The sequence below is a fragment of the Mobula hypostoma genome (genome assembly GCF_963921235.1).
Source record: "Mobula hypostoma chromosome Y unlocalized genomic scaffold, sMobHyp1.1 SUPER_Y_unloc_4, whole genome shotgun sequence".
Classification (NCBI taxonomy): Eukaryota; Metazoa; Chordata; class Chondrichthyes; order Myliobatiformes; family Myliobatidae; genus Mobula; species Mobula hypostoma.
In genome coordinates this window covers 141,407-159,090 of record NW_026948174.1, presented here as the reverse complement: position 1 = coordinate 159,090, position 17,684 = coordinate 141,407, and the positions used below count along the sequence as shown (strand labels likewise).

Genomic DNA, 17,684 nt, shown 5'->3' with positions numbered 1-17,684 from the left:
ATCCCTATGTAATTATTTACTTAATTTTATCATTTTTTATCCCTTTCCCAAATCTTTTCCTTTACTTGTATTAATTCTATTTTCCAAAAGAAAACAAAAAACAGTAAACATTTAGACTAGGGCTGCTTATGTTAGCAATATTACTGTGTTGATGAGAAGAGCAGTATAAATCATTAGGAGAGTCATCTAGAGTCTGCTCGCATTGGGGTTATATATTCAATCCATTTATTCCAGATTTGATAAAATTTTTCTTTTTGAATTCTCAGCAAGTCAACTTTTCCATTTTAAATATTTCCAAGATAATTTCGTGCCAATCTTCTAATGTAGGTGGTATTGGATTTAACCACTTTCTAGTGATTGATTTCTTACTTGCCACTAAGAGGGCCTGCAGCAACTTTATATCTTCCTTCTGTTCAAGAAACAATACATGCCCCAAATAGAGCGTCTCAAAGTTCAGAGGTATCTGGGACCTAAGTACCTTAACTAATGTTCTATGGATACCTTCCCAATATATACTTAATTTAGGGCAATCCCAGAAAATATGAAAATGATTTGCCTCCTTGGACCGCACCTTCTCCAACACGTCACGTTTGTATCTTTATATTTTTCCTGATATGGGGTCTTGAAGTATCTTATAATGTTTTTCCAACAATGTTCTCTCTAAGTCAAAGAATTAGTTGAGGACCATTGAAAGCTGCAGATTTTCCCCCAAGCCTCCTCTGAAAGTACCAACCCCGCTTCTTTCTCCCACTTCTCTTTAATATACAGTGTATTTACATTTTTAGCATGGGAGAGTACATTATATAATCAAGAAACTGATTTACTAGGTATTGAACTGCAAGCCGAATTCAGAATCTTGAAAAATTCTAATTCTACTGTTGATAGGTCTGTATATCTACAACTCTGGTTAACATAGTTTCGTACTTGAAGGTACCTAAAAAAGTCATTGTGTTCTAGGCCATGTTTGTCCTGCAGGATTTGGAAACTTTGTAATACTCTTTTATCTATAAATGAGAGGTAGGTTGTAAGACCTTTCTTTATCCATAGCTCAAATCTTTTATCTCCTCTGTTGGGAAGGAATTCAGTATCATATGCACACCATCTAAAGAGTTTTAACATGTTATTAATTCCACATGAATTAACCACCTTCCGCCATACTTTTAATGTAAGATTTATCCAACTGTTTTTAAATTTTTCCAACTGGGCCATCAATCCTTTGTCAGCTATTGAGGCCTATAGAGGAAAACTGTCAACCAATCCAAATTCTATTTCCTTCCATCTAGCCTTATATTCCCTATTACACCAATATAACAGAGGGGTTATCTGTGAGGCATAAAAATAATTTCTCAGGCAAGGAAGAACCATACCTCCTCCTTCCTTCCCTAACTGTGAGGTGTTATATCGAATTCTAGGTTTCTTTCCTTGCCAAATGAAGCCGGAAATTCATTTGTCCCATTCCCTGAATTGATTATCATCCACCTCCACTGGTAAAGTACGGAAAAGATACAATAACCGAGGAAGAATATTCATTTTTATAGTATTTATCCTTGAATTTAAACTTAAAAAGGGGATAAGATTCCATCTATGCATATCTGCTTTTATCTCTGAGATTAATGGCCCATAATTTACCTGTGACAGTGTTGAAAGATCTTTCAGCAGGGTTATTCCTAAATATTTTAATGATTTAGTTTCCCACTTAAGATCGTATGTATCCTTCAATTTTTTTTTGGATGGTGTATAATTTAGGGACGTAACCTGCGTTTTCTTTACATTTATTTTATAACCTGATATTTCCCAAAGTCATCCAACAGTGTAAACAATCCTATAAATGATTTTTCTGGTTCACTCAGATAGACCAAAACATCATCTGCGAATAACGCCACTTTGTGTTCAATCCCTGCCACCTTGATACCTTTTACGATTTCGCTCTGTCTTATTAGTTGGGCAAGTGGTTCAATATATAGCGCAAAAAGGAGAGGAGAAATTGGGCATCCCTGTGTAGTGCCTCTCTCTAAAATGAAGGAGTCAGAGAGGTCCCCATTTATCTTAATTCGGGCTGTAGGGCTGTCATATAGAGTCTGAATTACTTTAATAAACCTTCCTTGAAAGCCGAATCTTCCTAACACTCTGTATAGGAATGCCCAACTAACCGAATCAAAAGCTTTCTCAGCGTCCAATCCTACTACCATTGTCTCTGTCTCGTTCTTATTAACCTGTTCTAATATGTGCAGAGTTCTCCTTATGTTGTCCTGTGTTTGTCTTTGTTGAATAAATTCAGTCTGGTCTAAATGATTAGGCCAGGTAAAAGCTTTTCCAATCTGTGCGCTAATACAGATGTAAATAGTTTGTAATCTAAATTAAGAACAGTAATTGGCTGATAATTGCCACATTCTAGTTTATCTTTACCCTCTTTAGGAATAACTGAAATAATCGCTTCTCTCCAGGAAGGTGGAGTTTCTCCTCTCTGCAAGATCCAAATAAAGGTGTTAAGTAGTAATGGGGCTAACTGTGTCTTCATGGACTTATACCATTCTGAGGTAAACCCATCAGAACCCGGGGACTTTCCAGCCTTTAACCTAGAGATGGCCACGTTCAGTTCTTTGACAGTTACTGGTTCTAATAAACTTTCATTTTGTAAATCTGTAAGTTTAGGTAGATCTAAAAAATTCAATACACTGTCTATATAGGGCTCACTGGGGGCCCGGGGTTGGGAGTACAGCTCTCGATAATATGTTCCAAAACTCTCTTGAATTTTCCCTATTGTACTCTCCACAAGCTTTGTCTTTGGATTCTTTATTTTATGAATTGTATTGTCTGCTTGTTGTTTTCATAATTTATATGCTAATAATCTAGCTGATTTACCTCCTACTTCATAATTCTTTTGTCTCAGGTAAAGAAAATTTCTTTGAGTTTCCAACGTATAAATATCGTCAATTTCACTTTGCAATTTCCTAATTTCCTGTTTTCGATTTGAATTACTTTTGTTGCTATCTACAACTTGAAGTTGTTTTAATTTTCCTTGAAGGTCTGCTAATTTTTGTGCATTGATTTTTTTCATGTGAGTGGTAATGGAAATAATTTTCCCTCTCAGTACAGCTTTCAGTGTATCCCATAAGATCAATGGTGATATTTCCCCCGTGTCATTAAGGTCTAGATATTCTTTGATTTCTCCCCTTAATCTCTCCATTACTTTCGGGTTATTGAGTATATGTGAGTTTAGCCTCCATAGTGTTTTCCTCATTTTCCTTTCCAGGATTAGAGACATAGAGACTGGGCTATGATCCGACAGATCAATTGTTGCAATATTACAGTTTTTTATCCTGAGACTATCTGTATTAAAGATAAAGAAATAGTCTATCCTTGAATAGGCTGAATGAGGGAAAGAGTAATGTGTATAATCTTTACTAGTAGGGTGTAATTCCCTCCAGACATCTATAATTCCCAACTCCTCCACCGATGAATTCATTTTCCGAGTCAGAGGTTTATTCTGAGTAACTATTCTTGAAGAATCTAATACAGCATTTAATCTAATATTAAAATCCCCTCCACAAATTACTACCCCTTGAGAACTGACCATTAGGTCAAAAATGTGTCTATAAAATGACCATTCACAACCTGGAGGAGCATAAACATTCAGCAATGTTATTTCTGTACCTTCTATTCTTCCTGTGATTTTTACAAACCGTCCTTCTTTGTCTTTAGTCTCTGAAATATGTTCATAATTAAGAGTACTTGATATTAAAGTAGCTACCCCTCTTTTGTGACTCAATTTATATGATGAATAAAATACATGCTTAAAGCCCATTCTTTTTCATTTTCCATGTTCAGATTGGCTCATATGTGTTTCCTGGAGGAAAGCTATTTGTGCCCTCTCTTTTTTCAATTTAGATATAATCTTATTTCTTTTAATTGGATTCAAAACCCCATTAACATTATAGGAAATTATTTTTACCAATTCAGTTTGCATTTTTCTCTAGTAGAAAAAAACTCTCCTTTTCTAACCAAACAGTAAGCAATCCCTTCTCAACAGTAAACCAAGACATATAACCACACCCTAGACATTTTTGAACGTATAACATTTGAAAATTTTTCCCGACTTCCCACAGTGAGGCCTGAGCACCGACCCGCCTCAGTTCAGAGGGATAACCTCTATCTTCACCCTGTGTTAGAGGGCCTCAGCAGTTTGAATAATCATAGAGAATTTTCTCCTATTTATGTCTCGACCAAATTGCTATCATTCAAGTTATTCCGCCTAATTTATTTTCGGTTACCAGTTTTCATTTTACCTTTAAGTCCAATTTACTCTTTTCAGTCATTTCTCTTAATTAATCTGTATTCTCTGAATATTCGTGTCTGAATATTTGCAGCTTTTCCTTGTAGCTTGACACTCTGGTTCGTGTGGAGCGTCCTCGCCCACTAACTGTCACGACTTCTGCTGAATCCTCTACAGTAGCGACTCCGGTTGGGTGATAACTTTAATAGGTAGTCCCTGGTCCGCCAGGTCCAACGTTGCCTCCTCCACCGTAGTGTAGGTTTTGTCCCTTCGTCGTAAAAGACTCTCAGCCAAGCTGGATACAGGGTCTGGAATCTGATGATGTTTTCCTTCAGGACTCTCCGTGTTTCCGTATATTCCTTCCGTCTGGCAAGAATCTCCGGTGCATAGTCGTGGTCTAAACTGATTTTACAGTTGTTCCACATGAAACCTTTATTTTGCCATGCCCTTTTAAGCACCTCTTCCTTCGTTCTGTAACTGAGAAATCTGACCAGAATCGATCTGGCCTGGGCACCTGCCGGGGGCTGTGGTGCCAATGCACAGTGAGCCCTTTCTATCTGTAGGTCTTTTGCGGCTGGTATATCAAGGTTCTCTCTAAGCAGCTTCTCTAAGAAGGGAATCATCAATCCGGGTTTACCTTCGGTTCCTTCGGGAACTCGGTAAATCCTCACATTTTCCCTTCTTGAGCGGCCTTCTTGATCTATTAGTTTCCACTGGAGCTGGTCTTGTAGCTTCAGCATTTCTGCTATCACTTCCTCGGCGTTTTGTAGCTTCTCTTCAATTCCAACAATCCTCGCTTCGGCTTCATCTATCCGCGAGTTAGTTTTTACTATTTCTCCTTTAATATCTTCCAGCTGTTTGCTGTTATCTTGTTGGAACTCGCGAATCTCTCCGAGATTCAAAGACAGAGTCACCGATTCCCCCTCATTATCTCCGTCCTGGCTTGCCGTGGGGGAGCTAGGCCCGTCGCCTTGCTGCGTCTCTTTATGTTTATCAGCCTTCGAAGCGGACTTTTTAATCTTGTTCTTAGACATCATCCTTGCCCCTTTTATTAATATAGTTATGCAATATTAAGTATTTGTCTAAATTCGATTTTGGGGCAGTTTACCTTCTTTTTTGTCAAGAGACCTTTTCCTTACGCCGCCATTCCCTTGATGACCTGGAAGTCCCGCCAGCACACCTTTTCTTAGTTAAGGAGCCCAAAACTATTGACAAAACTCAAGGTGAGAACTCACCAATGCCTTATAAAGCCTCAGCATTATACTTATCTTAGATCTCGTGAAATAAGTGCTAACATTGCATTTGTCTTCCTCAAAACTGATTCAACCTGCAAGTTAACCTTTAGGGTATTCTGCACAAGGATTTCCAAGTCTCTTCGCGTCTCAAATTTTTGGATTTTCTCCTCATTTAGAAAACAGTCTGTCCATTTAGATCTTCTACCAAAGTGCATGACATTTCATTTTCCAACCTTATATTTAATTTGCTACTTTCTTGCCCATTCTCCTAATCTGAGATAGGGACACTCTATTTAAACCTGTCAGATTTCAAGTTGAATTGAATCATATTGAGATCACTGGCACCTAGGAGTTCCTTTATGTTAAACTCCATAATCACTTACGGTTCATTACATCTAATTCAGTAGAGTTGATCATCTTGTAGGCTCAATGACAAACTGCTCTAAAAAGCCATCTTATAGGCATTCATTACCAACCTGAATTTCCCGATCTATCTGCATGTTAAAATATTGATAACTATCATAATACAGGTTTCCCCCGCCATTTGAAGGTAGAGTGATCCTATGAAACGGTTCGTAAACCGAAGTGTCGTAAAGCGGGAAGCAATTACTATTTATTGATATGGGAAAATTTTGTGCGCGTTCACAGACCCAAAAATAACCTACCAAATCATGCCAAATAACACATAAAACCTAAAATAACAGTAACATATAGTAAAAGCAGGAATGATATGATAAATACACAGCCTATATAAAGTAGAAATACTTTTCCACAATCATTGCCAGCACTGTTCTCCGAAGCGAAAATCTCACACAAGTGCTGTTGGCAAAAACACTCTCTCCAGTACCCTTTAAGCTATGAAGCTGCCAAATCATACCAAATAACACGTAAAAATACACAGCCTATATAAAGTAGAAATATTGTATGTACAGTGTAGTATCACTTACAGGAATCGGGAAGACAGCGCCAGGCACACTGATGATGGTGTGTTAGGCTGAATCGTCGCAGGTTGGGTGGTGCAGTGGCCCCCACCCTCCGGGCCGCTGACCGATACATTGCCGCGAAGCACGCAGGGATCCAGCAGTAGCCGGGATGCACCCAGCAGAGCTTTAAGAAAAAAGCCGAAATAAACATGCTAATTAACTAGGTGCCACCCGACACGTAATTGTTGGCCCAGATCAGTGCCGATTGCCGATTGCACCTAATGAATTTGCTAATGAATTTGGTTTTGATTGTTATCCTTTCCTCTTCCAATTGCATCAACTCTTCATCTATCAGTTCTTGGTCTTGGATGCCAAAACCTTTTCAACATGATCTTCGTCAGCTTCCACGATCCAAACTCACTTTGTCCTTACTTCGTTCATCACGATCGAAACGCTTAATAATGTCTAGTTTTATGCTATGTGTAATACCCTTATGAGCTCTTTCAGGCTTTTCCGATACCTTAGAACTCATCTTGCTAATGGCTGCTCATAGGCATGTGTTTAAGCAATGCTGGCGAGAATGCCGTTCCGAATCCGGGGGAGAGCCGCTGCTCGGGGCGCGCGCTGCCTTTTATCACGCGCTGATTTTTTTCGTAACAGTGAAAACACCTTCTGTTAGCGAAAACAGGGAACTAATGTAGGTCTTTCATAACAGTGAGGTTTCATAAAGCGAACGTTCGAAAAGCGGGGTCACCTGTATGCTCTTCTGACATGCCTTCTCTATTTTCTGTTGTAACCTGTGGTCCACATTCCAGCTACTGTACTCAGTACTTTGATTTATGAAGGTCAATGTGCCAGAAGCTTTGTTTACAGCCCTATCAACCTATTATGGCACATTCAAGGATGTATCGATAAACGGATGTAAATTTATAAGATATAATTATTAAGATGGAGAATGTTGTGAATAGTTCCTAGATACTGCCCAAGTTTACAGCAGTATGTAAATCAAATGGGAATTCGGACAGATGTTAGCAGTTGGTATTTAATCCTGACACACACAAGATGATGTATTTTGCGAAGTGAAATGGAGATACAGAACAAAGAAATGCTGATGTTTAGGGGAACCTTTGCACTGAATCTTGAACCTCGGCCATAGTACCCCAGATGTGGGTTTTGAAGAAGGCATAATTGTGAAGGCATGATTGTGTTCATGTTTGTTTGGACATAGAATATATTTCAGAGGTTGTATTTCCAATGAGGTTATCAGGATATTCCTTGCATTCTAGGATTTTAGTTAAGGTGATTGGATAGGCATGGTTTGCTTACCACAGGTGTAAGTGGGTGTAATGCTGGAAGTATGTAATTATAGGAGACATTATAGATAGATTATGGACACTCATCAAAAACAAGTGGGTATAGGTTTAAGGTGAAAGGAATGAGTTTGATAGGTTAATTTCTGGAACCCGCTTCCAGAAATAGTGAAGACAGTTGCAGTGTTTTAAGTGAGATTTACACAGCCTAATGTAGGCATATAGTACTGATGACAAAATGTTGGTTTGACATGGTGGACTAAGGAGTCCTTCCTGTGCTGTAAAATTCTTTCTATGTATGACTCTATACAGACCTTATAAAACTGAGGTCAGTGAAAATCAGGAGGAAAACTGCTGTTTGCTGGAGTTGTACTTAATACGGAAGATAAACATGATTGTTGAAAGCCACATATCAAAGCCCAGGAACTCATTGTAGAAGTTCTTTTGATATATATTCTGGAACCAAAGGTTGCTGAATGAAATATCTCACTCACACATCTATGACATGAGGTCATAAAAACAGTGCTTTTGGCTTTAGAAGTGACATATAAGCCTTATGAGACTGGTGTTGCTGTCTTCCTCATTCGAGGAGAGGGATGACAATATTAATGGCTGTTTTTAAATGTAAGTGCAGTTCACCATCACAGCATGTACTACATTTTAATTATAGCAAGGCATTTTGCCATTTCAAATAAATATGAAAGAAGTGCAAATCTCCACCTGTGCATAACCTTAACTGTTACTAAGTGCCACATTGCTTCATTTGTGTGCCCACTGGGCATATTCACAATGTCTTGAACACCCCTAGAAACCAAGTATGAAAGCTGGTTGTTCTTTTGCAAGTTTAGTGTAACACTTATACAAGAAAATGAATGAAATTTAGTTTGTTTGGTGCAAGATTCCCAGGCTTCCAATGAATGAATTAAACATCATTAGAAAGTTGGCCCATAAGAATATTTGCCATAAATGAAATGTGAATTGATGTATTTATTACAATAGCCCCATTAACTCTCTAGCTCTACAGAACAGATGGTAGAAAATATGAACTGAACTGGCACTGACTAGTAAAACTCAATATGTAGCAAGTTATCTAACACAGGCTGAAATGTTGATGCATTTCTGCCCCATTAATAATATAATTCCTAATCATTATGAAAGTGGGTCTGCGGAAGAACGGTTAAATGGTTTAGAGTAGAATTTTGTTGTCCATCAGTAAGTACTTTGTGTGTGCAGATAGAAATCAAATTATAAAGATGTTGATGGGCTGAAGATAAAATAGTGGAAGATGCTGCTGGTGTTCCAAACCTCAATCCAACATTGTTTTAAACTTGTTCTGAATCTTAGTTTGCACAATTCATTATGCTGCAGAGAGAGAATCAGAATTGGTTAACTATAAGTTTGCTTTTTGCACTTTTGAGATGTTAGTCTATGTGCTAATATTGTCATGATAAAATAACATCTGAGAAAGAAACATAGAAAACCTACAGTGCAATATAGTACCTTCAGCCCACAATGCTGTGCCAAACATCTACTTTAGAATTTATCTGGGGTTACTCATAGCCATTTATTTTTCTAAGCTTCATGTACCTATCCAGGAGTCTCTTAAAGGACCCTATCGTATCTGCCTCCATCACCGTCACCGGCAGCCCATCCCACACACTCACCATTCTCTGCATAAAAAACTTACCCCTAACATCTCTTCTGTACTTACTTCCAAGTACCTTAAAACTGTGTTCTGTCGTGTCAGCCATTTCAGCCCTGGAAAAAAGCCTCTGACTATCCACATGATCAATGCCTCTCATCACCTTCTACACCTCTATAAGGTCACCTGTAATCCTCTGTCACTCAAAGGAGAAAAGGCTAAGTTCACTCAACCTGTTCTCATAAGGCATGCTACCCATTCCAGGCAAGATCCTTGTAAATCTCCTCTCTACCTTTTCTATAGTTTCCACGTCCTTCCTGTAGCGATGCGACGAAAAATGAGTACAGTACTCCAAGTGGGGTCTGGCCAGGGTCCTATATAGCTATAATATTAACTCTCGGCTCCTGAGCTCAATCCCACAATTGATGAAGGCCAATGTACTGTATGCCTTCTTAACCACAGAGTCAACCTGCGCAGCAGCTTTGCGTGTCATATGGACTCGGACCCCAAGATCCCTCTGATTTTCCACAAGTTTTCATTAAGTACTTCTACTACCTCCTCTGGTTCCAGACACATTTTTCCACTGTCACACTTCATTGGTCCTATTTTCTGAGGTCTTAACCTCTTGCTCTTCACATACTTCTAGAATGCCTTGGGGGTTTCCTTAATTATGCTTACCAAGGCCTGCTCATGGCCCTTTCTGGCTTTTCTAATTTCTGTGCCAGAGAGGCAGCCATTGTTGCTTCCACCAGGTAGGTTTTCCCCCCCAATAATACCATTAATTAATAGTACCAGTAGTCTTACCATTAATACTATAATCTGCCATCATATTTGACCTACCAAAATGAACCACCTCACACTTACCTGGGTTGAACTCCATCTGCCACTTCTCAGCCCAGTTTTACATCCTATCAATATCCCGCTGTGTCCTCTGACAGCCCTCCACACTATCCATAGTACTCCCAACCTTTCTGTCATCAGCAAATTTACTAACCCATCCCACCACTTCCTCATCCAAACAACAGGAATTCTGCAGATGCTGGAAATTCAAGCAACACACATCAAAGTTGCTGGTGAACGCAGCAGGCCAGGCAGCATCTATAGGAAGAGGTACCATCGACGTTTTAGGCCGAGACCCTTCATCAGGACACCTCATCCAGACTTCGTCAGACTTCCTCATCCAGGTCATTTATAAAAATCACAAAGAGAAGGGGCAACAGAACAGATCACTGTGACACACCACTGGTCACCAACCTCCATGCAGAATATGGCCCATATACATTCACTTTTTGCTTTCCATGTGCAAACCAGTTCTGGATCCACAAAGCAAGGTCCCCTTGGATCACATGCCTCCTTTCTTTCTCAATTAGCCTTGTATGGAGTACCTTATCAAATGTCTTGCTAAAATCCGTAGTCACATCCTCAAAAGATTCAATCAGGCACATAAGGCACGACCGCCCTTTGACAAAGCCGTGCTGACTATTCCTAATCATATTATGCATCTCCAAAGGTTCATAAATCCTGCCTCTCAGGATCTTTTCCATCAGCTTACCAACCACTGATGGTAAGACTCACAGGTTTATAATTTCCTGGGCTATCGCTGCTCCCTTTCTTGAATAAGGAAACAACATTTGCAACCCTGCAATCCCCCAGAACCTCCCCCGTCCCCAATTGATGATGCAAAGATCATTGTCAGAGGCTCTCCTCCCTCACTTCCCCCAATAGCCTCGGGTACATCTCTTCTGCTCCCAGTGATTCTTCCAGCTTGATGATTTCCAAAAGATCTAGCACATTCTCTTTCTTATTGTCTCTATGCTCAAGCTTTTCAGTCGGCTGTAAGTCATTCCTACAATCAACAAGATACTTTTTTGTAGTGAAGACTAAAGCCAAGTTTTAATTAAGTACCTCCGCTACCTCTTCTGGTTCCAGACACACCTTTCCAGTGTCACACTTGATTGGACCTATTTTCTCACGTCTTAACCTCTTGCTCTTCACATACTTCTACAATGCCTTGGGGGTTTCCTTAATTCTGCTCACCAAGGCCTTCTCATGGCCCTTTCTGGCTTTTCCAATTTCTGTGCCAGAGGCGCAGCCACTGTTGCTTACTCCAGATAGGTTATCACCCGCCCCTATAGTACTCAAACATGAGTACATATTGTTAAGAGGGATGCCATTGTGGTACTGTCTAGTATCTGACTTTTCCTCTTCCCTGGCCTGACTGTTACCCACTTATCTGTCTCCTGAGACCCCAGTGTGACTACTTGCTCCTCTCTGTCACCTCCATACTTTCCCTGACCAGACGAAGGTCATCAAACTGCCCCCCCAGTTCCCTAACCTGGTCCCTAAGGAGCTGCAGCTCAACGCATCTGGCACAGATGTGGCATTATGGGAGGCTGGGAGTCTGCTGGACATCCCACATCTGACACCCAGTACAGAACACCAGCCTCACAGACATACTTCCAACTCCTATTCGTCATGTAACTTACCTAGCCTCGACCTGTTATTGCTGAAGCCCCATTGAGCCAAAGCCCTCCTACTCTGACTTTCTCTACTCTGTGGCCCGCTCCTCCGATGCCCACTCTATAATGCTGTCTCTATTTAAGATTCTTCCCACCTTTCTAACTCACTGATGTCCACGTACCTGTGCAGTTGTGCTTCGATCAAACCGCTGAAGAAAAAACTCTGTCCCTTTAAATTCTTCCTGCCAGTCTTAACTGACGTCCATGTGTCTGTGCAATCGTGCCTTGAAAGGTGGAAGACAAAATAGAAATTCAGACAAACATTTCAAACGACCCACGTGTACTAAGAGGTAATTGAATAGAATTAACACAATTTATAAAAAAGATTTGATGTTACTAACTAGATAGATGACTTTTTAATTTATAGCCATGCTTTCATGGGATGATGCAATTCTTGTCAGGCTGTTGATTATGGTAGAAGCCTGGGTTACAACTGTTGGGATAAAATTTATCAAATTAACTTTTTAGGAAATTGTTTTTATTAGACACACTCTCAAAAGGGAAATATTATTCAACCTTTTGTTATTCACATCCATTCTTATAAATCCATTTCCTCATTCAATCTGTTTATATAGATTTTCTCAGACTAACTGAATTATTTTATGTTTTCAGTATTGGAATGTCCTGGCACTGGATGGTAGTAACTGGCAGCGGATCGACCTGTTTGACTTTCAAAGAGATATAGAGGTACAATGTATAATATCTCCTGAACAATTACAGTCGAAAATCTAAATTTTGCAACAAAATTGAAATGATATTCTTTTCAGGTTGATCACAATCTCATAGAAAAGTATATTTGTAATGCGCTTAGATCTCATGAAGGTTTTGGGTAAACAACCAGCATAATTTGATCTGTAGAACAAAATTCTGAAACATTTCAAACATTTGAAATTATATAATATATTATTGAGACCTAATTTTGAGTATTGTGCCCAGTTTTGGTCACCTACCAACAGGAAAGATATAAATAAGATTGAAAGAGTGTGGGTATGGATGACTATGGTACAGGTGCAGATTGATGGGAATAGGCAAATTAAACATTCAGCATAGACTAGATGGGCCAAAGGGTCTACTTTTGTGCTGTAGTGTTCTATGACTCTATGACTCTTTGATTCATGCAAATGCATTACACTCAATTAGATATTAAAATTTATTTAGTTCTTGACTGTGTCATTGTGACGTGGTTGATAATGATTCTTTCATAATCTTGAAGTTCAAGGACAGCTCCCAGTCTTAATTTTTTTTTATTGGAGGAACTCTTTTTGAAGTGAGATGATGTTCGAAGACCATGATAACATTCTCTAGTAGTTTATCCTATGATGTATGTCTCAAAGAGCAAACAGTGTTGTTCTTTTTCCACCTCGTTTTAAACAAAATACTCCCCTGTTACCTGGAAATCTGGCCATTTTTTTGGTTTTTGGAACATATCGGTGATATTTTGCCTATCTGTGCCATATAATCAATAGTGACTGTGGTGGCATCTGTTGGTCTCGCGAGACCATGGATCTGTGCGTGGAAGGTCTTGCTTCACTCTGTGTTAGAGCAGCATCTGTTGTGGCTGTAGAGGCCCACACGGGATTGACAGTCTCGGCTGCAGCGACTGCACTTGAAGGCGCTGTCCTCCAGTGATGTCTTGGTGCTGTTTTTCCGATGAGTGCGCTTTTCTTCAGCAGCAAGCCTCAGCTTCTCTTCTCTTTTTAGACCTCTGCGTAGTTCCAGCCTCCAGTGAGAGTGATCACTTGCGATGTTCTCCCACCTCTCGACGTTCATTTTCAGTGACTTCATGTCTCTCTTGCAAACGTCTTTGAAACGAAGATGTGGCTGCCCTTCTGCTCTCTGCTGGAGGCCAGTTCCCTGTACAGCAGCTCTTTCGGGATACTCCTGTCTGACATGTGGTGTACGTGGCCCAGCCAGTGGAGACGGCATTGTTGGAGCAGGGTGAAGGGGCTGGGTATCTGGGTGCGGTCCAGCACCTCATTGTTGGTGACTCAGTCAGTCCACGTGATGTCCAGGATGAGTCTCAGGCTGCGAAAGTGGAAGGTGTTGAGACGCCATTCTTGTCTATAGTAGAGGCTCCAGGTCTCGCTGCCATAAAGCAGTGTGATGAGGACTCAGGCCCTGTAGACTGCAGCTTTGGTGTGCATCGTCAGCTTTCTGTTCTCCCAGACTCTCTTTGTCAGCCTGGTGAATGTTGAGGTTGCTCGTCTGATCCGTCTGTTGATCTCAGGGTCTGGGGAGAGGCTGTCCGTGATGATGGAGCCAAGGTATGTAAACTCGTGAACTACCTCCAGCTTGTAGTTGTTGACGGTAATGGCAGGGGGGTGCTCAATGCCTTGGCCCAACGCGTTGGTTTTCTTCAGGCTGATGGTCAAGCTGAAGTCCGGGCAGGCTCTTGAGAAGCTGCTCAGCTAATTCAAAGGTTGTGAAAAGCTTTGGGTCTTCAGATGTACAAAATCTCTGAACTCAGATTTTGTTGTTTAGGTCAAAAGTTGATGAATTACTCGCAGTAAGTATAAGTGTAGCCCCCGTCCCCCCGGCCACCCTCAGGGTCGCTCGGCTCGCTGTCATCTAGGGAAACAGCCTCGGCCCCGGCAAACTGGGTAATTCGTTTGTGTGGATGCTGTGTGATGTACCCCACCCCGCCCAAATAACAGACAATACACCAGATGCAATTAAATGATTTACAGTTTATAGATATTACTGGAACTAGATAATTAAAAGAGAATAAAATATAAAAGGAAAATAAAAGGCGCCACACTTATCAAAGTTCAATCTCTTCGTGCACAAAACCCGTTGGAGCTCAAGGACCTTCTTCTTCACCCTGCGACCCCCTCGGACCACCTTGACCAGCCGCCTGGGACCAACAACGGTGGTCGACCAGACGCTCCACACGAGTCCGTCTCCGTCTCCTCGCCGAACGTCCCGCTTGGGGTCCGACCCCGTTAGCGGACTCACAGCACCTTGTCCATCCTCTGTCTCGCTCTCCCACCTTCTCCCCCAAAACCCCGCGCATACAGTATCTTCAAATACACCAAAACCACAACAACTATCCCAATTGGTTAATAGCACTTACTTATCACATCCTAAAGAAAAACGAGCTGCTAGCGCAAACTTTCTCAGCATTTAACACAACAAAGCCGCATTCCCCAGATTAACATAACAAAGACACCATTTTAATTAGCCTCCACAGTAACATAAAAGTTGAAACCCCCTTACATAAGCTTACACTGCCGTCACTTAATTATTGTCTTTGTGTTGATAATAACATTTAAAATCTATTCAACCATTGAATTGGAGACTTTTGTGATTGAATCTTAGCTGGATACCATAATAACTGCTATTAATGCTAGCCTTCTTTTCGTTTACATTAATTGGTGCTTTGTTTAGAACAGTGGTTGTAATAGGCATCTTCAACATCTCTGTGGAACAGCCCATTAACTCTGTGTGTTTCAAGGCAACCACCATCATCCTGGTGCCCAAGATAGCAACAGTAACCTATCTCAATGATTACCATCAGTGGCACTGATCTCAAACAATAAAGTACTTCGAGCAACTGTTATAGATTGCATTAAATCTCTTCTTCCTTTTAAATTGGACCTTTTTCAGTTTGCTTATCACTCAAATCACTACACTGATGATGCCGCAGCCTCTGCACTTCATTTTATTCTGCCCTACCTGGAATTTGGTGTCTCAGACACCAGGATGTTGTTCATTGACTTCAGCATTTAATATGATTATCCCTCAGAAACTGGTGGCTATGCTGGGCTTCTTGAATATCAACACTTCTCCCTATAACTGGGTGCCACTATAGTAGCAGTCAATATATTGCTAACAACACACATCAAAGTTGCTGGTGAACGCAGCAGGCCAGGCAGCATCTCTAGGAAGAGGTACAGTCGACGTTTCAGGCCGAGACCCTTCGTCAGGACTAACTGAAGGAAGAGTTAGTAAGAGATTTGAAAGTGGGAGGGGGAGGGGGAGATCCAAAATGATAGGAGAAGACAGGAGGGGGAGGGATGGAGCCAAGAACTGAACAGGTGATCGGCAAAGGGGATATGAGAGGATCATGGGACAGGAGGTCCGGGAAGAAAGACAAGGGGGGGGATCCCAGAGGATGGGCAAGGGGTATAGTCAGAGGGACAGAGGGAGAAAAAGGAGAGAGAGAGAAAGAATGTGTGTATAAAAATAAATAACGGATGGGGTACTAGGGGAAGGTGGGGCATTAGCGGAAGTTAGAGAAATCGATGTTCATGCCATCAGGTTGGAGGCTACCCAGACGGAATATAAGGTGTTGTTCCTCCAACCTTCATCTTTACAGTAGAGGAGGCCGTGGACAGACTATACCCCTTGCCCATCCTCTGGGATTCCCCCCGCCTTGTTTTTCTCACCGGACCTCCTGTCCCATGATCCTCTCATATCCCTTTTGTCAATCACCTGTCCAGCTCTTGGCTCCATATCTCCCCCTCCTGTCTTCTCCCATCATTTTGGATCTCCCCCTCCCCCTCCCACTTTCAAATCTCTTACTAGCTCTTCCTTCAGTTAGTCCTGACGAAGGGTCCCGGCCTGAAACGTCGACTGTACCTCTTCCTAGAGATGCTGCCTGGCCTGCTGCGTTCACCAGCAACTTTGATGTGTGTTTGAATTTCCAGCGTCTGCAGAATTCCTGTTGTTTGCGAATATAATGCTATTACAGCTCAGGGCAGTAGAATTTAGACTTCAATTCTGGCTTCATCTGTGGACTTCCTGGGTTTTCCTGGGTGCTCTGGTAGCCTTCCACAAGCTAAAGATGTATCGGGTAGGTTAATTGGTCATTATAAATTATCACATAACTAAGTTAGGTTTTAAATTAGTCTTACTGGGCACTGCGCCTTGAAGGGCCTACTCTTTGTTGTATCACTAAAATAAAATAATTACATCAATATATTGGGCTCAGGATAGGTCCTCAGAGATGTTTATGCTCAGAATCATGACACTTCACACCCTTTCAACTTCTGATCTGTGGAAGAGGATTGGTGTGTGTTCTCTTCGCTTCCTTTATCTGAGTACAGGGTAGTTGCTGCAACACCATTCAACCAGATGATCTGTCTTGCCCCTCTGTACATTCTCATCACCATCTGAAATAACCACCAACAATAGCTGTGCTTGTACGTGCCTGTCAGAATAAAAGATAGCCTGTAGAGGTGTGTCTGTTTGGGAATGTCAAGCAGGAGCTCTCTCTTAAATTTCTTCCCCAGGCCAGCCAAATCCACTCTTTTCTGAGGGAAATTGAATCTTAGATGATTCCAGTCAGGAGCTACCTTCTAGGTATGAGAGTTAGACCAAATATTTATCCACATTTTGCCTCAGTAGAAACAACTTGACAATGCTCTGAAGCTTAGAACTTTGTTTGCTGGAGCCTTATAAGATAGTACTAAAGGATCAATGCATTTTCGCTGTGATCTTGGGTGATAATAGGTGGGAAAGGGCACAGTGCACAAAAGCACAAGAAAATGGGAACAGAGGTTGGTCATTAGATCCATCTAACCTGCCATTTATTAAAATATGATTGTGGTTGAACTTCATTTTACTAGCCCCATCTCGTGTTCAGTGCTGTTGCTCCATATCTCACTCTATCTCGATCTGTCAAATATTTACTCACTTCTGTTCCGATTTTTCTAATGATCCAATTTATAATTCCTGCTAGTGCAGAGAATTCTAGATATTCACTATCTACAAAATTTCTACGTTATTAATTTTTTTCACCAGCTCCATGTAGTGTTTTGCCCTTGTTGACACTTTTTGT

At 40.9% G+C, this 17,684-nt stretch overlaps 1 protein-coding gene across 1 annotated transcript in view; it reads left to right on the top strand.

Annotated features, from left to right (window-relative positions):
* Positions 1 to 17,684, top strand: part of LOC134341435 (F-box/LRR-repeat protein 20) — a 243,019-nt gene that overhangs the window by 125,089 nt on the left and 100,246 nt on the right. Inside the window, exon 3 of the mRNA XM_063039288.1 lies at positions 12,515 to 12,589. Within this exon, the coding sequence (XP_062895358.1) occupies positions 12,515 to 12,589 (75 nt within the window). The remainder of the gene's footprint in view (positions 1 to 12,514; positions 12,590 to 17,684) is intronic.